The sequence below is a fragment of the Globicephala melas genome, chromosome 1 (genome assembly GCF_963455315.2).
Source record: "Globicephala melas chromosome 1, mGloMel1.2, whole genome shotgun sequence".
Taxonomy (NCBI): domain Eukaryota; kingdom Metazoa; phylum Chordata; class Mammalia; order Artiodactyla; family Delphinidae; genus Globicephala; species Globicephala melas.
The window spans coordinates 114,200,330-114,225,473 of NC_083314.1; the positions used below are offsets into that span (position 1 = coordinate 114,200,330).

The 25,144-nt window shown below is 43.4% G+C and overlaps 2 protein-coding genes across 4 annotated transcripts in view; one reads left to right on the top strand and one right to left on the bottom strand.

Moving 5' to 3' along the window:
- Nucleotides 1-7,791, top strand: part of LOC115858383 (uricase) — a 133,390-nt gene extending 125,599 nt beyond the window's left edge. The window contains exons 8-11 of the mRNA XM_060303443.1: nt 452-638; nt 2,199-2,322; nt 4,293-4,376; nt 6,854-7,791. Coding sequence (XP_060159426.1) covers nt 452-638; nt 2,199-2,322; nt 4,293-4,376; nt 6,854-6,928 — 470 coding nt within the window. The 3' untranslated portion in view covers nt 6,929-7,791. The remainder of the gene's footprint in view (nt 1-451; nt 639-2,198; nt 2,323-4,292; nt 4,377-6,853) is intronic.
- Nucleotides 7,792-23,425: 15,634 nt separating this feature from the next.
- Nucleotides 23,426-25,144, bottom strand: part of SAMD13 (sterile alpha motif domain containing 13) — a 48,242-nt gene continuing 46,523 nt past the window's right edge. For all 3 annotated transcript variants that reach the window (XM_030866181.2, XM_030866182.2, XM_060303478.1), the window contains exon 4: nt 23,426-24,532. In XM_030866181.2, the coding sequence (XP_030722041.1) occupies nt 24,389-24,532 (144 nt within the window). In that variant the 3' untranslated portion in view covers nt 23,426-24,388. The remainder of the gene's footprint in view (nt 24,533-25,144) is intronic.

Genomic DNA, 25,144 nt, shown 5'->3' on the forward strand with positions numbered 1-25,144 from the left:
GAGGACCACCCCCAGTAAAGGGCGTCACAAGAGCAGACAGAGGAGCTGCTTTTGAGTTTATTAACTCATTCCAGCATGACTGCCTGCTGAATGAGATGGAGCTCAAAATGTGGAAGGTAATTGGCCTAGAAGATACCTCTGCACATAGCTGAGAAAAAGGTATTTGTTCCTGTGGGCTTCAACACAGCATGGACGTTTAGTCTCTGACCATAAGTTCTCCTAGGGCATGAGAAGGCAGGGAGTTGTGGAATTCAGAGAGAAGGAAAGGCACACCGTCTTCATCATGTGGACTTCAGAGGAGGCAGGGAGAGAGAAAACACAGGCAGTGATGTAGCTCTTTGTACAAATGGAGTGTGCCGTGTTTTAATGACCAGGATCCTCAGGGCTAGGCAGTAACAAGGCACTGTTTTCTTTATGACCTCATCCCCTCTTACCTTTTGACGTAAAACAGGACCTCCAGTCATTAATTCTGGAATCAAAGACCTCAAAGTCTTGAAAACAACCCAGTCCGGATTTGAAGGATTCATCAGGGACCAGTTCACCACCCTCCCTGAGGTGAAGGACCGGTGCTTTGCCACCCAAGTGTACTGCAAGTGGCGCTACCACCAGGACAGAGACGTGGACTTCGAGGCCACCTGGTACGAACGAGTGCTAGGGCCTGGCGCTGGTGGAGGTAGTGTCCACCCTCTTTTCCAGGGGCCCAGAGTTCATGGAGTCTTCCATCTGAAAGGGAAACTTGGAAGCCATTCAATTCCACCTCCCCATTGTAAGACACCCCTTCTGATGGATAACAGGAAGAATACTGGTCTTACTTTGAGTTAGTAAATCTGCACTATTAGCTAAGATGCTATTAGCTATAATGACCTTGAGCAGACCACCTGATTTCCCTGATCCTCTGTTTTTTAATTGACTAAATCAGTAGTACTCAAACATGATTGTGTATCAGAATCACCTGGAGGGCTTATTAAACTGCAGATCACTGAGCCCAACCCCAAAGGTTCTAATTCTATGGCCCGGAATGGGGCCTGAGAACATGCATTTCTAACAAACTCCCAGGTGATGCTCATGCTACTGGACCAAAGGCCACACTTTAAGAAACACGGGATCAAATGAGGATAATGGCCTTGTTACTTCATGGCAGATGCAGAGAGGGCTAAACCAGGCTGACCAACTTGTCCCAGTTTGTCAAGGACTTTCCTGATTTTAACACTGAAAGTCCTATGTCCTAGGAACCCCCTTGGTCCCAGGCAAACTGGGACAAGTGGCCACCCTAGGCTAAACTCAAAATGAGATGAAGTTACAGAAGCATTTTATAAGTGATAAATGCTTTAGCATTGTAAGGTGTGACTCTTATTTTAACATCCTCAACAAGCAGTGATTAGGCCTCTGAATCCCAGTTTGCTTTTTGAGCAGGTATCTCATTCCTTTGCTGAAGCTCTAATTGTTAGAAACTTCTACCCTGTGATAAGCTGGAATCTGCCCCCTGGTAGCTTCCTCCCACGGCAGAGTGTTACTCTGCTCCTTTTATTATGTGATAGGTTGGAAATGCTTGAAGAGAACCTCACCTCAATCTTTTTTTCTCCTTTTTTCAAGTGTTCCCCATGGGCAGCAGTCTGATGTATTTATGTTGAAAAGAGCACGAAATTGAGCCAGTCGGGGTACAAGCTGGGCCTCCCACTAAGGAGGGGGACTGAGTAGATCATTTAACTTTTAGCTCAGATTCCTCATCTCTAAACTGGAGATAATAATAGTACCTGCCTCTGGTATATTGAGAGAATTTAATGAAGTAATTACATAAAATACTTAGCACACAGCCTGACACGGTAATACCCCTGAAAATGCAGCAATTCAAGCAACGGGCCAAACCAAGCAGATTAGAATACTAGGAAGTCCTCTTCAAAAATTCTTCCAGCATGGAGGGAAACACCCTGGAAGGCCCACTGGGCCCTGGTGCCAGATTATGAAGATAACCTAGTTATGCTCAATAGGTTTATTGACTTGTGTGTGTGTGTGTAGGGAAATGGGAAGTTAGGGTTTTTTTTATTTTTTCTTTTTGGCGTTACAGGATATTAATCCTCTCTAAAACCAGCAATAAAATTGTTTTCGGGGAGACAGAGAGGGTACCGCTTCTTAGCTTCATAATATGTTCCCCAAAGACCACCCTGTGAGGGCCCTCAGTTCTCTTTTCTGTGTCTTAGGGACACTGTTAGGGACGTTGTCCTGAAGAAATTTGCTGGACCCTATGACAAAGGCGAGTACTCGCCCTCTATCCAGAAGACCCTCTATGACATCCAGGTGCTCTCCCTGAACCAGGTTCCTGAGGTAGGTTTTGTCACTTGCCATTCCGAGGACTGAGAGAACTTGTGTCTCCTGTCAGCTCTGAGAAAGAGAGTTAAAATAAGAAAGTGGAAGACACATGAAAAATGACATCTGTTGTTGCTCAAAAGCTTGTTATAGAAAGTGAGAAGAGAATTAAAAAAAGTAAAAATCTGTCTGACCTGAAAACACAGGCCACTGCTGTAGTTCTTTAGTTTTGTTGAAAATTCTGAGTCTCTTCAACCTGCTACAATTTAGGACACTCAAATGCCCCGAAGGAGGGGTAATTATCCCAAGGGTCTATGTTTCAGGAGAGCCAGAGAATGAAGGATAAATGCAGAGAGATTTCATCCATCCATCCATTCGATATTATTGAATGGTTATTATGTCTCTGTCAGCACATGAGGAAATCAGAGATAAATTAGACATCCTCCCTACCCTCAAAGAGTTCATCATTAAGTAAAGGAAGAAAATAATTAAACTTACAGTTCAATAGAGAATAGAATATTATGGAAATTCAGAGGAAGTCACCTAACTCCAGTGTAAGGGATAGTGCAAGCCAGGCTTTCTGGAGGAAGAGGTATTTGAGCTGAGTCTTAAGGGACAGGTAGGGGTTATCTGAGTTCATACTCAAGGGTGAGGGAGGGGGTAGGGATGGAGACAGGAGGCAACATGGAACAGTCATTTACTGCTGAGGCTCTGCCACAAGTGAAGCTCCAGGAGCGAAAGTCTTTCCATGTGCCTAGAGATGAGTTGGGAAGCAGATTGGGAAGCCCTTTGTGGGCTTCTCTGTAGAGTCTGTATTTTACCCTGAAAACTCTTAGGAGCCACTGCGGGATCTAAGCAAGGTGTGGCACTACCAGATTTTCACTCTAGAAAGACCACTCTGAAAGACATGTGATAGATTAAAGGGATGATGGGCCATAGACAAGGAGACCTGTTGGGAGGCTGTTGCAGAAAACTGGCAATGAGGATGTGAACTAAGGCCATGATGGGATGGAGAGGAGCAGTGCCATCCTTAGACCTGGGCACAAGGGACTCCTGCCACGGCCCACACACCCCCTCCAAGCCCTCCTTTAGCTACGCCTCTCTCCGCTGGATGAGGAGTTGGTGGGACCAAGGCAACAAACACTTCAGGAGCCCGCGCTTCCCCTTCTAGACCATTCTCTGGATGTTTACATCCCAGAACGTCCTGCCCAAATAACCCTGAGACTACTCCCAGAACCTGTGTAAGCCTGTTCCCCAGATTTATCCCCTAGAGTGCAGGTCATGCCATCAGTGTACCCTTAAGCCCGAGAGTGAGAAAAGGGGCAGATGTTTGCTAGAGGTATGAATGGGCCTTGACATGCAAGCTGGGGTAACCACCCACATGAGTCCAAGAGAGAAGATGGGATGGCCAGGGCTGAGGGCTGGCTCTTCCCATGATGCCAGGTCCTGGCATGATGCTACAAGGAATCAGAGAATTTTAAATTCGATCCTGACCTTCCAGATTGTGATGAAGGAATATTTGTCAAGTTAGAGGGACAGAATATATTTCACTTGAAAGTGTTTTAGCTTGATTCATAACTTTTAAGTCTTTAAACATCTGGTATGGGGACGTCCAATTATATTCTTACTCCAGGACCTGCAAATGTTAGGGACAAGCCTGGAGAGGAGGGAATGGATGGAGAGGGAATTTAAGAGGCTGACGAGCCAGCACCAGGAGGCCAGTTGGATGCTGCACGTGTCCCAGGTTTCTGACCCAAGGAGATTTTACTTTTCTGAGAAACGGATTTCATACACAGAGAGAAGAGTGGGTCCATCATTTAATAATAGTACTAGCAGGAGAAAATAGTGTCAAGCAGTAGAGGAACATCAGAGGAACATCTCAGAGACAGGTAGAATCTGAGTAATGAGCTAGTGGGTAGTTGTGGGGAAGGAGTAACGGAGACAGATTCACAGTTTCCCCATGTAATGCATATTGTTGTGGATTTCAGATAGAAGCTATGGAAATCAGCCTGCCAAATATTCACTACTTTACCATAGACATGTCCCAAATGGGACTGATCAACAGGGAAGAGGTAAGAGAACTTCAAACATATTTAAAGCACGTTTCCCCCCACTCAGTCTTTACCCCTCTTTACCCCTCTTTATAAACTTGGGATGATACTATCCCCAACAGCTCTTGCTTTTGGAACATTTATAGTTGCCACTGTTCAGAGCCCTCCTAGACTCTGGCCTTTCACTATCTGAGGCTGGAGCATGCTAGAAGTGGATGAATACTTCTAAAGGAAGGTTGGAAATTGCAGAGAGTAAAAGACAAAGAAAGAACAGTGTGCCCAAGGAAATAGCTTTGAGATCTACTTCTCTGAAAATTGCCACAGAAGGTCACAGCTCCATTATTCTTCTATCATGAAGCAATGAGGAGGAAAGAAAGATTCTATTTTCATTTTCTTCTATCATCTTTAACTTTTAAGTAGTCAATTTAAGTGGAATACATTATACACACAAAAAATGAAGATATTTGTGTTTCTAGTTGCCATTACAGCAGGCAAGATGAGGAAGTTCATTTTTTGAAAGGAAACCTTGCCTTGAAAAAAGCACTTACCCTGACTTGTTTTCAGCCATGCAAAAGGTTAAGTCAAGTCAGTGTGTCTGACTAGCCAGCCTGAAGTCCCAACAGGTAGCCTGCTGTGGTCAGTCCTGGGAGATCAGAACTGTCCCTTCCCCAGCTGGACCACTCTCAGAATGGCAGGTTTTCTCTATCTGATCCATCTTCCCATGGGCTTCTAGAATGCTAAAAAAACACCATTCTATTGGCTGCTTTTCGTGTGTAGGGGGAGTGAGATAGGAAGGGACTGTCTATTACCATGGCCCTGCTGCTCATATCCTTTGGTGGATAAAGGCCAATGAAGGGAGTCCAAAAGGTCCTACATTCTGGGCCTGCTGATCCAGGAGCCTTATTAGTCACAGCTCCTCTGGCCAGGTACCTTGTTTCTGTTCTGCAAATTATGTTGATGGCTCCATCAGGCTCTGTACCATTACAGCTGGAGCTGGAGGCTGGGGAGCAGGCTGGGTACTTAAGGTCATGCTCGGGTGCCAGGTGTAGCTGGTATAGGGCCCTGAGTTAAAGAGGAGTGCAATCTTGATCCCACTTGCTGTGCACTCAGCTGAAGGAGAGGCAACACTATTTACTTCAGAGGAAGGAGAGGATGTAGATTCCCAGAATGCCGTTAATTAGAATGTAAAGACTTTTTTGACTGATTACTTTTTTTTTTTTACCACTATACATTTCCAGAACTTTTTTTTTTTTCTTGTGTTGGGTCTTCATTGCTGCACATGTGCTTTCTCTAGTTGCGGTGAGCGGGCTTCTCATTGCAGTGGCTTCTCTTGTTGCTGAGCACGGGCTCTAGGCACACCGGCTTCAGTAGTTGCAGCACGGGGCCCCAGAGCACGTGGGCTTCAGTAGTTGTGGTGCGCGGGCCCAGTAGTTGTGACTCGCGGGCTCTAGAGAGCAGGCTCAGTAGTTGTGGCGCACGGGTTTTGTCGCTCCGTAGCATGTGGGATCTTCCCAGACCAGGGCTCGAACCTGTGTCCCCTGCTTTGGCAGGTGGATTCCCAGGGAAGTCCCGACTGATTACTTTCTAAAGGGCAGGAAAGGGACCTGGCCATGTTCAACAAAGGTGAAACCAATGGGCCCCAAACAGAGAAAGGGTCAGGCATCATGACTAGAGCAGTGCTTAGCTCAGGAGGCCCGATGGAGAGAGAAGGGTCTCCCAGAGCCCCCTGATGCCTCGGGCCTGCAGTGATCCTAGCTCGAAGGTGTGCCAGCAGACTGAGGCCACAGTGTCTTTTGCTCAAGAAGTAAGACACGAAGCTTCCTCTGGAGACCTGGAGACAGGAAGGCCCGAGTCCCTTTGGGCCAGGGCTCCGCATAAAGGCACCCGAGTGGCTGAACAAGCTGTCCCCACGTCTGTGTCTGCTCTCTGGGGACGGCCAGAGCCACTCTCGGGCCCTCACTCAGCAGGTGTGTACATAGTGAGGGCAACATATGAGAAGCCCTCAGTGAGTCAGGACACACTGAAAACAGCAGAGAAGTGACAAATGACAGGGTGGGAAGACAGAAGAACTGTAAATGCACAGCTGTCTGGAGCCACTTAGCATTGGGCTAAGAGCCCTGAGGACCTCAAATGTTCCTGAGGGCATGGCAATATTTAGCATTGACAATGATTGGCGTTCAGAGCGAGTCATTAAGCAAAGGCCATATTATGTTCACCACACTCTGTTTAAAAAGCAGGGAAATGTAATGAATTTGAGAAACATTTATACCCTGATGATTAAAATTTTTCAAACAACTCTTTAATTTTCTGGAAAATCGCCTCATGTCTCAACTATTGCCAGAAAAGTAAGGTATTACCTTGCTTGAAGTAACTGCTGTAGGGCCTATACAGTTTCCTGCTTAGCAAGTTGTTTTTTGTTGTTGATTTCATATTGATTTGTAGAAAAAAGGGTAGGTCTGTTTTAATGCCTCTGAATTTACCATGTGGTTTTTCTACAGGTCTTGCTACCATTAGACAATCCATATGGCAGAATTACTGGTACAGTCAAGAGGAAGCTGACTTCAAAGCTGTAACATTGTGGCCACCAGTGGGAGTCCATTCTCAGTTGAGGCATTCCTTAAGCCACTTGTGATGCTGGAAATCATAGTGTGTAGACCTGCAAAATTTCAACTAGTATGTTGATTTATAGCGTTCATTTCATGCCTACATGAAAGAATTCTTCTATACTAGCTCAGCAAGGTGTTTCAGAATGAGTAATTATAACATGCTTTGTGGACACAGTTTACTTCACAAATGCTGAGCAGTATTAGAATAATCATAAATCAATATTTCAGTGGTCTTGTTCCTTCCTATCTTAGAGAAGTTTTAAAATCCATTCATTAAGAAGATAATCATGAATCAATGGAGGTGTGTTACCAGTTAATTTTGTGCACAAATTTAAGAAGTCAGCATTGTTTTCATCCTACTGATGCTAAAACTTGCTCCTTGGTAATGCAGAAAATGTAATGATAATATCATATTTTGGAAAATATCACCATTGTGACTTCAATTAGACGAATACTTAAGTCCTTAAGAATGCTCTAGCATATGTATCATTGGGAGTACATTTCCACTCTAAAAGTACTTTTGTAATCTTAATGTATTGGTTTTATGACTTTTACAACCCTTAAAGAATATTTAGTATACACTGAGGCACTGAAAAAAGTGTAAATGGTTTGTCTTTGAAGAATGCATCACTTTGGCACAAAGAGCCACATTTAGTAAGTGGTAAGTCAATACCCAGGTGGTTGAATATACATATAGAAAGACTAGAGACTATATTTATGAAAATATCAGCAATGATGATTTCTGGATGGGGGGATTATGAGTGATTTTTATTTTTTTTGTCATGTGATTTTCACATTTATTAATTTTATAATCAGGGTAATAAATTTAACTGATGGTTTAAATATGTATGCAGATCTGAGTGGTGGTTATCTTTGTATCAGTTATCTAACACTACTGTTGTATATATACCATAAAGCTTCATAAACTATAATTTTAGCAATCCATGACAAAAACTTGCGCACATGAACATTCTAGATAACCTTCCTCCATTTAAAAATCTCTATTTATTTAAACTTTTTGTCTCCATTTTTTTTTTTTTTTTTTTTTGCGGTACGTGGGCCTCTCACCGTTGTGGCCTCTCCCGTTGCGGAGCACAGGCACCGGATGCGCAGGCTCAGCGGCCATGGCTCATGGGCCCTGCTGCTCCACAGCACATGAGATCCTCCTGGACCGGGGCACGAACCCGTGTTCCCTGCATCGGCAGGCAGACTCTCTACCACTGCACCACCAGGGAAGCCCTTTGTCTTCAGTTTTAATAAATACTTACCTAAGAGTATTTAGTATTATTTGATAATTCTGCATTCACCTTTATGATACTGCTACTTAAGGCGGTATGGTGCCGTGTTTGATTGCACAAACTCATTTAAATCCTGGCTCCATCTCTTACTAGTTCTGTGACAAGATTCCTCATCTGTAAAATGGATATGAAAATAGAACCTACCTGATAGGTTTTTTTGAGGATTAAATGAATTAATGTTTGTAAAGAGCAATGGTAGTATTTATGCCCGACACATAGAAATTTCTGTGTTTGTTAAATGAAAAATCCTGCCTTCTTTTCATTTGTTGTTAGACCTACATGGAAAGTCATCACTGGACTTTATGGGTGAGATGAGAGATGGGAGGTCTGAGAGCAGCAAACCGTAGAAGTTGCCACAGGCCATTCTAGAGCTGCTGCCTACTTGCAAAGAACATGAGATAAGAAGGATGAAGTAATGTGATAAGGAATGTTTTGTGCTATATTGACTACTCATGTTACAAAATGTGCTTCTACATCATGTAACTTGCATGGCCAAATGGCTAGTACATTTTATTCCTCTGCTGATTTGATAATTCTCTGCAAAGAGGAATTTAGACTCTAACATGATTTTTCCTAAAAGAAAAACAAAAAAAGAAAAAACTTAATTAGGCCCTTTTTACTCGATATGTTTTGGTCATATAAATTTTAGAAACACTGTATTTGTTTCAGAGAAGAAGAGCAGAATTCTTAGAAATTGTGGCTTATTTTATACATATATGCATTTCGCTTCTCCTGAGTTCTTAAAACATTTATTGTAATGAGTTGCAAATGAGCTATTGGAAATTATATCCTAGGTGTGTGGCAGGAAAGCCTGTAGTCTGTGAAAATTTCAAGGACCAGGTTACTGTTTTGTGAAGGATGTTGTATGGTCAGACCACTCAAGATGGCTGTTCTCTTGCTCTCTGTGCGTCCAGCTCCTCTCAGTCCACTGCTCTACCAGTTCCTGCTTCACTCACATGACTATCCAATCCTCTGAATCATAAGGCTTAATCAGTAACTGCCTATGTGCTTGTGCCCTGACCCAGCTGCTGGTTTCCCTGGTAACTGATGAGCCAACCTGATGTCAATTCCGCCTATAAATGGTAGCCTTCTCCTCCCCCAAGTAGTGAGGGTTGTTGCCATGTCCTGTCTGCCATCTGCCAGACATGGTAGGGTGTTGCTCCAGGACCCTTTGTTTTGGATGTGTAAGAGCTCCTATCCAATAAGCCATTGATGTCTCTGTCTCTGTTGCTGGGCTCTTTCTTTGGTCTCAAGCCTGGGCAACTACAAGGCTTGCAGTCCTGCTGGTGCAGCCCAACAATTGGCGAGTCAGCCAAGAGGCCAAGGAGATTCCTGTGAGCACCAAGATGTCAGGAACTAAGGACAGGAAACGGAAAGTTGAGGGGGTACCCCGGAGGTGGCCGTCCGCTAGCATGCAGGGCCCTGTGGCAGCCGACCACCATGAGAGATGTCTTTCTCTTCCATTACATTGACGATACTTCCAGCCCTGTGCTCATGGCTCATCTGACTGCATGGGGGTGGCTGGTGAACACAGACAAAATGCAACAACCTGGATTATCTACAAAACACAAGCAAACCCCTGACCCACCACTCCTAAACAGTTACAGACAGAGGCTTTACTCGGGGACAGGCTTGTGAAATGGACGTGGCCAGTTACCTGGAAGGGTTTGGTTGCGGCTTGTGGCAACGGCAAAACAATAGGTGCCCTTGGACTTCCAGCCCCAGCTCTGGAAGGGGGCAGAGCCAGGATACAGTGTGATGGAACAGCAGCCATATGCGGCCTACAGTGCCTTACAACAGGTGGGAGACGTTACAAAAGGCCTACCCAAGTCATCAACGAGAAAAACCGCTTTTTGTGGTCTAAAAGAGCTATGCACGCTATACAGGATGCCCATGGACACTGAGAGTGACCAAGGAACCCACTTTACTGGCCATGAAGTTCAGAAATGGGCTGATAAAAACACCATACACTGGCGTTTCCACCTGCCTTAAGACCCCACCGCTGCCGGGCTAATCGAAAGGAGGAATGGGCGACTTCAACAACAATTGAGGCTCCCAACACAGGGACACACCCCAGGAGCAACTGTCCCAGTGCCTCCGCCATGTTAACCCAGAGGCAGTTAGTCCACATCATCCAAGTTCAACTGATGACCATGGAAGGACCACCGCCAGCTATTGGTCAGGACAATAACTCGCTTCTGCCCTGGCCACAGGATCTACGTCCAGGGGAACCCACCACGGAAAGGCCCTGGGACTGGCAGGTAAGCCCCTGGTGGTTTGAGTTTGCCACCCTGTGGGTAACAGGATTAGGAAGGACTTGCCGGTTTCCCCTGTCTTCTGCCTGACCCCAGCCGAGACTACTGAGGTAAGTAACCCGGGCCCTACTGAGAAAGGCACCGCTGTGTTAACCCTGTGGTCTGCTGTTACACTGCCCCTCCCGGCTTCGGCACCGGCTGTGCGCACTGAGGGCGGACAGACGGGATGGCGCTGCCGGCCAGGACAAGAGCACAGGCAGGGGTGGTGTCATCTAGAACGCTGTTACTGCTTGTAGGTCGCTTAACGGTCATGATCTTCCCGGTATCGTGCCTGTTAAACATCTCACATTTCGTCCCTAGTCTGAGCAGAGGGAATCTGTTCCTACTGGGCAGCAGTGGTGGCCTCACTGAAAACGAGTCTGATTTCTGGGTCGACAGTGAGACGCTGTTGTCGTCCTCCTCTGGACTTCAGGGACACCTGACATAAGCGCCGGGCTTCCTGTGGATACTCCTTAGCTGCTGGCGTGTGTGCTGCATTTGCGGCATCTGGTTGCAGTGTACCTCTACACACCTGACCCCAGGGGTACTGCAGAAGAGGGGCAGACCCAGATGGTTAGGGCCGTGCAGGGTGCGTGGGGATGGAGCGTGTGGTCAGCCCCTCCAGATGGCTGTTCTCTTGCTCTCTGTGCGTCCCCTGCTCAGCCAGTCCCTGCTTCACTCCCGTGACCATCCAATCCTATGAATCATAGGGCTTAATCAGTAACTGCCTACATGCTTGCCCCCTGCTCCAGCTGCTGGTTTCCCAGGTAAGTGATAAGCCAACCTGACATCAATTCCCCCTATAAACGGTAGCCTCCTTCTCCCCCAAGAAGCGGAGGTCGCCGCCATGTCCTGCCTGCCGTCTGCCGGATGCGGTGGACCCTTTGTTTTGGACGTGTTAAGACCCCCTATCCCCTACCCAATAAGCCACTGATGCCTCTGTCACTGTCTCCCGGCTCTTTCCTCAGTCTCAAGGCCGGGCAATTACAAGGCTTGCAGGCCTGCAGGGTGCAGCCCAATAGATGTCTTTTTGTGGTTAGAATTGTAAATTATATGCAGAAAACCAGGCTTCCTGTTTCACCTGCTCCTCTCAGCACTGGCAGAGGAGCAGGCTGTCCTGAGCTGCAAACACCTGTGAGGTAATTTGTATCAAAACACTTTGTAATTTCGTTATGGAGGGTCACATGGACTCTATTCCAATTTTCTGGGAAGCAGAGCTGCTCTCACATCACTTTTCCCTCTCATCGCCACGTGTTTAGCCCAACCCCTCAAGTACTTTCATAGAGGAATAAAGCAGGCTATTCTAGCCCATTCACTACCTGGGAGGCAGTCTGCACGGTCTCGGTGGAGCAGCTGTCACATGGGGCTTGGGGTTTTGGCAGCCAAGATTCTGGCTAAGACTTAGTCCAAATCCTCTAAATCTCATCTCATAGGTTTTCATAGAGACAGGCTCAGAAAATGTCCCTTCCTTTCCTTTTTACAGTTAGACTTAAGTTCACACCATTCTTTACTCTTAGTAACCTGCTTTTTCTCCCTTTTCCCCCCCAATATAATAGAAATAACTATTGAAACAACATTTTACTTTGTCATTGAAACAGAATATACCCTTTTCAATCACCTGCGAGATTCAACTGCAAAAATCTGAATTTCTCTAACCTCCTAACCCTCTATTCAGAGAAAGCACTCTCTTTCCTTTGGACTTGGGGCTGTCTGGACTTCTCGTTTTGTAGTCTCCTTTATGAAACCTTTGTAACTCCTGCTTCCTCACCTGCATGTATGAGGAAACCAAAGCTTATTTCTAAAGACATGGATTTCCAGTCTTCTAACCAGACGCACTGGGTTATTCCTGCTTCCAAATACTAGAATCTTCAACTTTTATTTTTTATAGTCTTTGTTCTTTCTTCTCCCAGAGCTCAGGTGCCTCTCATTCTTCCATTTGCCCAACTCTTTCTCAGAAATTCTTAATGTTCTTTGGATCCTACGGAGACCCTATTGTACACATAATGGCTATGGACCTTCTTCTCAGCAAAACATTCATTCACATCTCTACAGATGCTCAACATCTGTTAAGGAAAAAGTTTACACTCTGTCTTTAAAGTATAAAGGATTCATTAGAAATTTACCACATAAGGAATATATTCAATCAAATGTAGAAGAAAGGCATACTGATTACCTTTATATGAGAAAGGATATATGTGTGTTTAGAATCAAAGAATGGTCGCAGATGTATTAATTTACTGAGGCTGCTGTAACAAAGTAACACAAACTTGGTGGTGTACCTAACAATAGAAATTTATTCCCTTATTGTTCTGGAGGCCTGAAGTCCAAAATCAAGGTGTTGACAGGGTTGTGCTCTCTAAAGGTGCTAAGAGGAGATGGTCTTGACTCTTTTAGCTTTGGGTACCTTTAGGGATTCCTTGGTTGAGGCTGCATCACTCCAAGCTCTGCCTTCTTAATTACATCACCTCTTCTGTCAGTCTCCACTGTTTGACCTTTATAAGGACACTTGTCATTGGATTTAGGGCCCACACAGACAACCCAACGTGTTCTCATCATCTCAAGATCCTTAACTTAATGACCACTACAGAGACCTTTTTTCCACATAAGGTCATACTTATAGGTTCTGGCAATTAGGTTGTAGACACAGGATTTTGGAGCCACCACTCAGGGAAGAGTAAGCTTCCTGAGGGCAGCTTTTCTGGTAAATATTGAATCTTTAGCTCCACACAGGCTACTGTTCCTTTCACATCTGGGGATGTCACATCCCCTTCCCAGTTTGATCACATAGATGTTTTGAAAATGGAAAAGAGCATGGACTTTGGATTTAGATAGTGTGATATTTTAGACTAGGCTCCACCAATTTCTAAGCTGTATGACCTTGGAGAAGTTACCCTAAACTTTAATTCTCTAATTTTGAAATGGGAGTAACAATACCTACTTCAGAGTAACTGAGGATTAACTGAGATAATGCATGGATTAGAATGCTTTTGGTTGCCAGCAACTGAATACCTTACAGTGTCTTAAACGGAAAGGCCTTCTTATTAAGTTTAGAGATAAGCTATCCAGGATTGATTTGGCAACTCGGGCTCATGTCATCTTTTGCTCTGCTGTCTCCAGTGTGTGGTAATGGTTCCCCCATGGACACAAAATGGGTGATAAAGCTCCTATTAAAGATGCTGTGGTATATTACCCACCCAGGTCTCCCTTGGGATCAAAGCACTCAGATGGCAGAAGTGTTGGTCTCTGATGGCCTATAGTTGGCTCCCTCTGCAGGAATTGCCCTTGGCTGAAGGAGGTTGTCTCACCCAAGTTTAGAGCCACTCCCCGGGAGCAGCTCATATCCAGTGCTGGTCAATGTGGGAGAAACAAAATCTTCATTCTCTTGCCTCAATTGAGACAACCCATCAGGGGCATTCCAGCTCTATAACTCCTGACTGGCTGAGGCTTCAGCAACTGCATCATAGCTCAAATTCTCCCTCTGCTCAATCCTGCGTCCCTGTCTGCTCACAGGCATTGTTCTGGAGAGCACTCCTCACTCAACGTCCTGCATGAAAATCTCAGGGTCTCACTATGTGTTTCATGGGCAAGACTATCTGTGATAGCAGGGTATAGGAAGGGGTCTGTAAAATGGGATTTTAGGAGCTGGGACACCCATTGGCCAGCTGGCAATGAGCCCCTGGAATGTTGTAGTCATGCCATTGTTACAACTTTTACCAGAGTTGAATTGGGATGTGATACTAGAGGCCAGGAATATACTGGCAGGGGCAATATATCAGATGTTGCTGATACAGCCAGATGGCAGAAAAAGTTAGGACCGGGCCCAGGACTTAACTAAGAAAAGCAGAGCTCCAAGAAAGATTGAGTTTTGAACCCTGACAGGTCTGCCACCTCAAGGTTAGGGTCCTGAGTGATGCATCTGAAATCTTGAATCCTCAGATCTCCCTCAACTCTCTGGACCTGCAGAAGTGACCTAATCCTCCCTGTTAAAAGCTAGCACTGCGCTCCTTGCCTGAAGACAAGGCAGAGGCTTCTGCCTGGCAAGGAAACATGTGCCCCCTTGAGATGTATCCCCACCTCCCCTCCTGGCTACCAGACCTGTAAATAGGATCAATTCACATCGTACACCACCCAGAGACAAGCTGGGCCTGCTGCAGGAGGAAAGGGACTATAGGCCAAAAGAGGAGCAATGACTTGACCAATATATACAGGATCTGGAGGATTATACATGGGACTTGATACTGAGGGTGCTGATGGGATAAAACCTATCAGACTTTCAATCAAGGAAGAAAAGAAGTGGTTTCTATTTGCATGGGATGGATCATTGTATACATTTATGGTTTTGCCCTAGGACTACATTCACTCTCTTACTATTTGTATATGTGACCTGGACCATCTGGACATTCCTCAGAACATCACATTGGTCCATTGTATCCATAATATCATGTTAATTGGACTGGAAGAGCAAAAGTGACATTTGTTCTCTGGAGAATGGTAGAGAAACCCATCACAGGCCTACCATATTAGTGAAGTTTTTAGGAGTCCAGTGATCTAGGGCAAATCTGTCCCACAACCTAGTTTTGTAAGTTTTAATTGGAACACAGTCATGCCCATTTCCTTATATATTGTCGTGGTGGCTTTTGTGCTACAACGGCAGAGTTGGGTAGTTATAACAGGCTGTTTGGCCCACAAAGCCTGAAATATTTACTCTGGCCCTATATAGAAAATGTTTTTGATCCCTAGTCTTGGGCATTCCAGGACATCCCTTCCAAAATAAAGGACACATTACTGCATTTCAAATTTTCTACCACGAAGAAGAAAACACTGTGCCTAGTAGTCTCTCCAGGTTTCGGAGGCGTCATGTTCCACTGGGATATCCCAATGGGAATATTCACCCAACCCATTTACTGAGTGACAAAGAGGGCTTCCAGTTTTGTGTGGGCCCAGAGCAGTAAAAGGCTCTGCAACAGGTCCAGGCTGGGTACGAATATTCCTGCTACTTGGGCCATATGAATCAGCAGAGCCTATGCTATTAGAGGTGTCTCTGATTGTGGAAGATATGGGATTTATGGTAAGTCCCAGTAGGAAAATTATAAGACAGACTCCTAGGATTCTAGAGAAAGTCTATACTATCTGTAGCAGAGAATTACTGACCATTTGAAAAATAGCTCCCAGTGTGTTACTGGGTTTTGGTAAAGACAAATGCCTGACTAAGGGGAAGCAAGGGATTCTGTGGTGGAGCTGGTTTCTATCAAACCTATCAAGTATTACCGCCTGGCGGCCTAGCAGCAATCCATTGTAAGATGGAGGTGATAGATCCAGGACTAGGCACAAGTAGGGCTACAGGACACAAGAAAGGCATATGGCCCCAATCTCCATGTCATACACCACTGCTTCAGCACCTCTCGTGGCTGTAAGAGCCACACTCTTCTTATGACAGTGGTGATGGGAAATCCTTCTAACGAATAAAGCTTCAGGAAATTCCCCAAAGGGTCATCTACTTTGGGGGAAAAAAGTGGCTTTAGATAATATATATAAACTCATGGGCATTGGGAAATGCCCTGATTGGTTGGTAAGGATTCTGAAAAGAGAAAAATTGGAAGGCTGGGGAGAAAAAAAGAGGCTTGTGAATGGATCTGTGTATATTAATCATGTTTTTAATTTTCTGTATTTTATGTTTTGACATCTTGGGGGCCTTAAAGACCCAGGGAGAGATTGCTCCTCCCACAGGTAGCTAGTACCTAAAGAGAGAAAACAACTTACTTGACAGCATGCCTCTCATATGCAAGTCAACCACCTCCTTACTGAACAATCAAACACCAAGCCAATACTTCCCCTGCCCTATGTCAACCCAAGGCCAGGAACCAGAGAGCTAGAGATAGCCCCTATGCCCCAAAAGCCTGCTGGAATTATTCAAACCAGACAACCTTAAACTATTTACTCTGCCCTGCCTGGTCTTTACAGCGGTTACCCCAACAAAACCTAGGCTTTCCCCGAGCTTCTGCTTCTGTCTCCTAACCAAAACCTTATGCTTCCATTGTGGCCCTGCATGGCATGGCTTGCCCCCTTTTCTCAGGAAATGTAGGTAATAAATTTTTTTAAGTTAAAACCTGGGCACAAGTTTCTGTGGGAGTGGTCATTAAATGTGAATATTTTTGTATTGCATAACATCTACCAAAGGGCATCAACCATGGAAGAGGCACTGGCCAATCAAGTAGACAGAATGACTTGGCCAGTTGATGTCAGTCGGCCTCTGTCATTGGCAATCCCAGTGCTGGCACAATGAGTTCATGAATAGAGTAGTCATGGTGGCAGGGACAGAGGCTATGCATGGACCCAAAAGCATGGAATCCTGCTTTCCATTACTGATCATAACTGTTGCTAACAAATATCCAACTTTCTAGTGGTAGAGACCAATATCAAGTGAGACTTTATGGCACAAATCCTTGAGAAGACTAATCAGCTACTTGGCAGCAAATTGAATACATAGATTCTTTTCACTCTGAAAGGATCAGTGACTCATCTTAACTAGAATTGATATATATTTTGGATATAAGTTTCCCTTTCCTGCCAGTGGGGACTCAGCCAGCAGCACTGTCCAAGGGCTTACACATTAATCTTGCATAACATTACTCAGACTAAGGGACCAAAATACCTATTTTAAAGGAGATGTGGCAGTTTGTAAATGACCATATGATCCACTTGTCCTAGCACATACTGCACCATCCAGAAGCTGCTGGCCTGATAGTGATGGAGTGGTTTTTTAAAGGCATAACTGGGTCTCCAGGTTGGGGATGATACTATGTGATGATGGGGTATCATCCCCCAGGATGTAGTACATTCCCTAAACACTTGATTCTTATATGGTGCTATGTCTCCCAAAAGTAGAACACGTGGATCTGGTAAACAAAGTGTAAAACTAGAAATGGCCCCACTTACCATCATCCTAGTGACCCACTTGGGAAGTTTGTGCCTTCCCATCCTCTCAACTCCAGGCTCTGTTTGTGTAGAGGTCCTGTTCATAGAGAGGAGATACTTCCACCATGGGTTTAAAGTGAGAGTAGTTTAAAGCGAAAGCTACGGGGTTGTACAATAAGCAAATTTGACAATTCTCAAGAAAGGCAGCTGTTTCCAGCCCACTACACAGCCAAGAGAGAATCATAATCAGACTGAAACCACAGAACATTTATGAAGGGGAAATGACATTGTAAAATGTGACAATGCTGTGAGTTTTAATCGAATGGTGGAGAGAAGCAGTGACACATATAAATCAAATAATTGGATTCTTAGAAAATCAAAGACGTTGAATGCTGAAATAAACTTCTAGTTGAACCTTTTATTTTACATGGGAGGCAGTTGAAGCAAGAGAGGTTAAGAGGCTTGTACAAGGTCTTATATAGATAAGTCGGCAGTGGATCCAGGACTAGAACCCAGGTCTCCTGACCCCTAGGTCCAGTGCTCCCTTCCTCTTCTGTGGATTCAAATCTCCAGTTTTCCCTTTTAACTATGTGTGAATTAGGCCAATGTTAACTTATTCTGCATTCTACATGCACACCATACAGAAGGCTGATGAATAGCCTACAGACATTCTGGTGGCTGGGAGAAGTCACGTTAGCATTAAAAATTCATTATAAAATCAGCCCAAATAGACAATTAGACAAACTGATGTCAACCTAATTGGCTCAAATTAATGCAGATCTACTGAGATTTTTAAAAATTTTATTAAAAAAATTTTTTTTGCTGTTTATTATTGACCCACACGTCTTCATTAAAATCACAAAGGTATCAGAGGTCTCCCTTTCCTTTGTCTCACAAAACCATTTTGAATGTCATTGAATGTTCATTTTGGATTAGGAAGAGGATGTATTTAGAATGCACCAAATGCCTCAAACTAACTTCCCTATGTCTTTGGGGACCAATAAAAGCTTATATACATTTTGCTGAGCACATTTTCCTTAACTCAGCATAACAATTTTTCATGGCGCTTAAATTATGCAAGTTTTTTCCTTTTATGTGCCTTTATGAAGATAAAGCATCTAGAACCACCCAATATCCAAGGACCTAAGAAAGTAATTGTTTTATATTTCAGTAATCTTAGGGTGCACCAGATGAACAATACATTGGAGTTTAGCATGTGTTTGTTAATTCTGGGACTGGGCTGGGTTTAAAATGGAGTGAGATCATAGTAATAAAACCACACTTTAAAGCACTCGTCATGTAATACTAATGACTGTACAATGTACTCTCAATCAATCCTCCATCAACCTTATGAGATTGGTACTATGGAAGGATTGCTAGCTTCCCCCCAGTATCCATCCTCCTGTCCTTGTTTAGCTGAATACTTGGCTGCCTGAAAGAAAGACTAGATTTCCCAGCCTTCCTAGCAGCTAGGTATGGCCAAATTGACTAAGTTCTGGTTAAAGAGGTGCAAGTGGAAATGCTGTATGAAACTTCTCATAATAGGTATCTTTCTCTCCTCCACCTCCTTCTTGGCTAGAATACAATTGTGATACTGAAGCTTAAGCAGCCATCATGGACCACATAGGAAGCTATGTGTTGAGGATAGTAGAGCAAAATTCTAGAAGACTGGGACCCAACGATTATGGAGTAGCCATACCAACTCTTATCTGCTTACCTTGAGACCTCATATATACTGTAGAGAAATTCTGTCTTGTCTAAGTCACTGTTATTTGGGTTGTCAACTGAAACGAATCCTAACTGATACACTGAGGCTGTCTGTCCTGAGATGTACTGTAAGTATAAAATACACAGTGGATTTTGAAGACCTGAAGTCTTCAAATTGCGTATGTGGCTCATGTTTATATTTTTATTGGACAGTGCCAGGCTAGTGCTGCTTTGCTCTCTGTATCTGCACTAGAGAATAGGTGAGGTACCTGAGGCTAAGAGGAGCCGTACAACTTACCCAAGTTCCCATGTCAAGTCAATGATGGGGCTGGATTCATGCTCAGAACTCTCTGGAGCAGCCCCAGTGCTTCCACCATTGTACCACAGTGCTTTTCAACTGGTGTCACTGGGTTCTGGCACAGCAGAGAGGATACTTGCCCGAACATTCTTTTTTTTTAAAAATAAATTTATTTATTTATTTTTGGCTGTGTTGGGTCTTCATTGCTGCGTGCAGGGTTTCTCTAGTTGCCGCGAGTGAGGGCTACTCTTCTTTGCAGTGCGTGGGCTTCTCATTGCGGTGGCTTCTCGTTGCAGAGCATGGGCTCTAGCCACGTGGGCTCAGTAGTTGTGGCTCGCGGGCTCTAGAGCACAGGCTCAGTAGTTGTAGTGCACGGGGCTTAGTCGCTCCGCGGTATGTGGGATCTTCCCAGACCAGGGATCGAACCCGTGTCCCCTGCATTGGCAGGCGGATTCTCAACCACTGCACCACCAAACATTCTGAAGCCCCAAACATTCATTCTTAAAGGCAGGAACTGCTGGTTGTTTGAAGAGTGTTACTGAGTTTTCCTCAAAATACATTTATATTCTGATAAATTTTATAGTCTTATTTTCAAATTGTCTATTTCCCAGTATATAAAAATAGAGTATAATCCACTTTACTTATTCTGTGGAAGAAGGACATATTTTTTATTTGGAGATTGCCTGGCATCCTCAGCTTTTGTGATTTCTCCCTAAAGACAACTGTAAACAGGAACACCCGGTCCAACTAAGGTAAAGAGACATCAACCTAGCTACCTATTGTGGGTAGCCAAAAACTGCTCTTGCTTTACTCACGGGGTCCTCCATTATTCTGCCCCTCTGTTAGACTAGACACTATTTTCTTGAGGTTCACAAAGACACGGCAGCCACAGTCACCAAATAAGCCTGGATGTGATCATTTTAATCTCTTTCTCTCTGTATAGAACTGCCAGTACTGGCCAGAAATGGTACACAAAATACTTAATTGCCTACAGAGCTACAGCATGAAGCTAACAAGCTGCTCATTAATGCACCCATTGCATGCTCTCTCCTTCCTGTAGATTCTGTTCCTGGTTTAGAAGCAGAATTAACAAGTTTTTTTCTAAGAGGCACATCAGTCCTATAGCAGTCAGGTATTTGAACATTTAACTTCATCTTGCAAATCATTACAGAAGACACTCAATGGCTCTCTGCCCAGACCTGACCCCTGCAGATCCCATTTGTAATGACCGTCAAAGACAGATGGTTCACCATCAGCAAGTACTTTTTGCATTCGGCTTCTAAATATGGGAGTGGTTGGGCAACTCTAGGTCGTTAGACTTTCAAATTAAATACCTTCAAAGATATATTTCACTAATGCAATAGAAGGACACTGTGTGCCTCTGACAGTGGATGCTAAGCTCAGAGGGACAAATTCCTGCTCACATAGGATATTTGTTGAGGACAAAATGAAGAGACTGCTACCAACTGGTCTCTTTTTCATTGTCATCCTATCCACTAGGTATCAAAAAATGATGCTTAAGCCTGCTGCACATTCCAATGCAATATGCCAGCATGTTTTCTTTTCAGCTAAATCTACATGCAATTTCTACTTCCTGAATTAACTTACTCTAAGGAGGCTCTTTGTGTGTGTTCCTTGTTTTAGATCAGAGTCCAGTTAGTGTAAAAGGGCGCAGCTGCTGGTTGCAAGATATTAGGGAAGTAAAGAGACTGTAATAAATTGGAGCTTTCAGCCTCACTTAGAAGAACACAGATGTAGTTGTAAAAACATACACATACTGCACTGGCCAAAGGAAAACACGTCAGCTTAGATTCTACTGAAAAGCAACCGGTTTGTGACCTTGCCTATAAATCAATTCATTAAATGTCCTTTGTAGAGTCTGGATCTGAGGTTCAAATGTGGGGAGGGGAGGTGGAGTGGCAATTACTTTTTAAAATCCCTCGTGATTCCGATATCCTGTCTGCGCCTCTGGTTGAGAATAATCAAATTCATCATTAAACAGTTCTCACATAAAATATATTGCCTTCAAGGCAAGCTCATTCCCACTTATACTTATGAATTGCTTCCTTATGTAGCATGCGTTTTTGCTGTTTGTTGCAGACCCAGATCACATTAATAGAAATCCAGTGTGATCTGAAAAGAAATCAGACATCTCTGGTTTTACAGCTGTCTGGAGACAAAGGCTGCCTACCTGCTGAATTTCAAGTACTTCCAGCCTCTCTCTATGGCCTATTTTGATCACACTGCTTTTCCCTGGATGGGGTGGGGGAAGGAGGGAGGGAGGAAAGCACCTTCAGATATTGCCAAGGCACTCAGGCCTGCCTGTCATAGGCCTTTATTCTGGGTATAAGAAAGGCAGACTATCTTTAATTTGCTAATTTTGCCTGAAAGCTGTCAACAGAGACTGAGGAATGATTTGATTATTTTTCAGTTTGCTTTTCAATTAAGATATTTTCCTGTCCTTTTTTTTTTTTTTTTTTTTTCTGACAAGCATTTATAGAGTAGTCCAGGTCTAATGATTAGTTGAGTTAGGTTGGGGGTAGTGAACAAGGCTTCCAACAGCTGTGAAAGGTAACTGTGATAAAAAATATCCAGAGACTGAAGGGAATGTGAGCCCAAGTTCAAATCTAGAGAAAAATACAATACATAGAGAAGATACATAGAGAAAAATACACACTTTCAGTGTCATTTTCCCCAGTGTTCAACAGCCGGCTGACAGTGTTAACAGGAAATTGTCCCCTAATACCCCTTTTCCTTTGTCTACAGAATAATGGGAGTTTTGAATTTTAGTTGGGCCCACCGGCTCTAAGAAACAAGCTTCTCTTGCAGCTTAGGTATGGGAATGTGACTGAATTTTGGATAGCAAAATATAAGAGGAAGTAATACTACTTCTTACTACAATTTCTTGGAAGTGTTCTTAAAGGAAGGAGGTATGTTCCTTTTCTCTTTTCTTCTCCCCACTAGTTGGAATTCAAGTGGTGATGGTGAGAGCTGAAGCAGCCATCTTGGGCTGTGAAATGATTCTGGGAATGAATAGCTGCATGATGGAGCAAAAAGATAGGAGGAACTTACTTCCCTAACATCATGGAGGGCCTTACCGTCCTTAGCCCCTCTATCTGGACATTTACATAAAGAAAAGCAAGCTTCTGTTTTGTTTACATTACCTGGTGGGGTAGTGAGGGAGGCAATTTTTTTTTATCATTCACAGCCAAATCTTTTCCAAACTAATACAGAAGGAATCAGGTAGACGCACAGAAGCAGGGCTCGGACATTCCTGGCAGTCCAGTGGTTAGGACGCCGCACTTTCACTTTCACTGGGATCAATCCCTAGTTGGGGAAAAATGTGAATTAATTTGGAATACATTTCTGAACCCCACTCACTATACCATTTCCTCTGTTTCTTTTCACTCTCATCTTTTTAGACTTTCTTTTCTTTAGAGAAAATATCTCCACAGGGGACTGAATTATAACACTCTCTAAAATAAGGACTATTAACTTGAGGAGGGGAAAGAGGGAACTCTGGGGAGTCCATCAACTCTGCAAAGTTTTGTATGTGGGAATATGAGCTTTCATCTGGAGGGAGGGTCCAAAGCTTTCATCAGAATTTCAAAAAAACCCCACAACACCCCTTCCCCCACTGGCCTACAGCAAAAAAAAAAAAAAAAAAAAAAAACTGGCTAAAATGACACCTAAACTTGGTTGTTGGATGGGGGTAAGGAATAAGGCCTAATAGACAATTCAGTTCATAAAGAAGATAAATCTACATATAGATCTATATGTTTTCAATATCTAACGTTTATTTTTTAAAGAAGGCTTAACTTTCTCTCCATGGTTTCAAGGAGTTACCTTAATCCTTAAGCCCAACCAAAGAGGCAACCAAACTGAAAAGATCAAAAATAAATACACTGGGAATAAACTGAAGCAATGCTTTATTGTGACCACAAAGCACCAATTCAACAAGGCATTGACACACAGAGATTGAACAAATGTCTCTTTGAACAGAGATGTAGCAAGCCCACTTTTTCAAGTTCTTAAAAACAAGTACTCAAATTGGAAATCAAACAAAGCATCAGAGCAATTAAAAAAATATTACACCATCATGAAGGAATATATATATAAAAATATTCTGTACTAGTAACAAGGCTTTTCAATCTATAACTCTTGGCAAATTTCTTCAGAAACAAATTATTATAAATACAAACCATAAAGTGAAAAAAAAAATGCTTTCTTCAGAAACAAAGAACCAATTTTAAAGCAGATCTATGCAGAAAATACCATTACCCCCATGAAAGCTAGCTGAAGATGGATGGATGTCCCCAAAATACAACAGAATTTCTCTTTTCAGAGCTACAGTCTGCTCCTGAAGGGGCCATGATGCATGTCCGTTTCAAACAGCGCAGCACATCCCAGTGAAACCTTAATAAGGTCAAGTGGAGGACCCTCTACAAAAAAGGGTGTCGGCAATTCCATCCAAATAACACAAGCTCTAAGGAGCAGAGGAATTCAAGGGAGGCACAATCCCTTTCTCTTTCTCCCCCTCCCCAAGTTCTTGCTTTTGATCTTCCCACATCTGTAACTGAAAGATGCTCATACCATTCGATTCTTTTTTCAGGAATTTGGGAAAGCAAACTATGAAGAAAATCCTCTTTGTGGGGAGGGCTGTCTAATCTCATCAAAGATCATTCTATTTGACAAACTCCACAAGGTAAACCATCCTGTCCACATGTCCTCGCTCCTCCTGGCTGAGTTCAGGTCAGCCGATGGATTGCCTAGTCTATCCAATAGGATAACGTTTCATTTGATTGAGATTCTTTACATATACACATGTATGTATTCTGTTTACAAAGTTTCATCACATGAAACTAAATTATGTCATTATGTATTTTTTGAGGTCCAAGACCCCAATTTGACTATACTATGAAGAGTTGTTCTTTAAATGCTTTGTCTGCAGAGGTTTTACGTGATACTCATAGATTTTCAGAGCAGGCCCCAATTTTAACTGAAGTCCTGTCAACACATCATTTCTTGTCATCAGTAGCAGGGATTTTCCATCAATTTCCTATAATGGAAGCAGAGGGTAAAGCTCAAGGATAATGAAGAAAAAAAGCAAGGTCAAAGGAAGAAGTCGTATTGCTTGTCTCCACGCTAAAAACATTATTTTTTTAATAGTGCCAAAAATGGAATCTTCTACTTTTATCTTCCACCTTTTACATTTATTTTGGAGTTAAATATAATCTATAGCTGATCTTGTTTTCAAGATCACATCACAAATGTCACATCTTAAGAAACTGACAGCAAGCTTGGAGTATGTACCCTGAACGATCAAAGATGCTGCTTCTGAAAGGAATAATGACACTTTCCACTTGTAAAATCTGTTGAAGTTTACGCAGAATTTTTGTCTAATTCCAAAACAAACCCTATAAATTAGGACAGGCAGGGATTGCTATCTTAATTTTATAGGCAAACCAAGGATCAAGGCAAGAAGTTAGCCTGCCTGAGAAGTTAGGAAAGGGTGGCACAGAATTTGAACTCCCATCTGCCTATGGCCAAAGCCGATGTTCTTTTCATAACTCACTTCTGTTTCTCTTGACACTTAGAAGTAAATATGTGTTGTCTCGATGGACCAATGGGAACCAGAGCCTTGGGTTTTCTGAAACTTTTTCAATCTTAA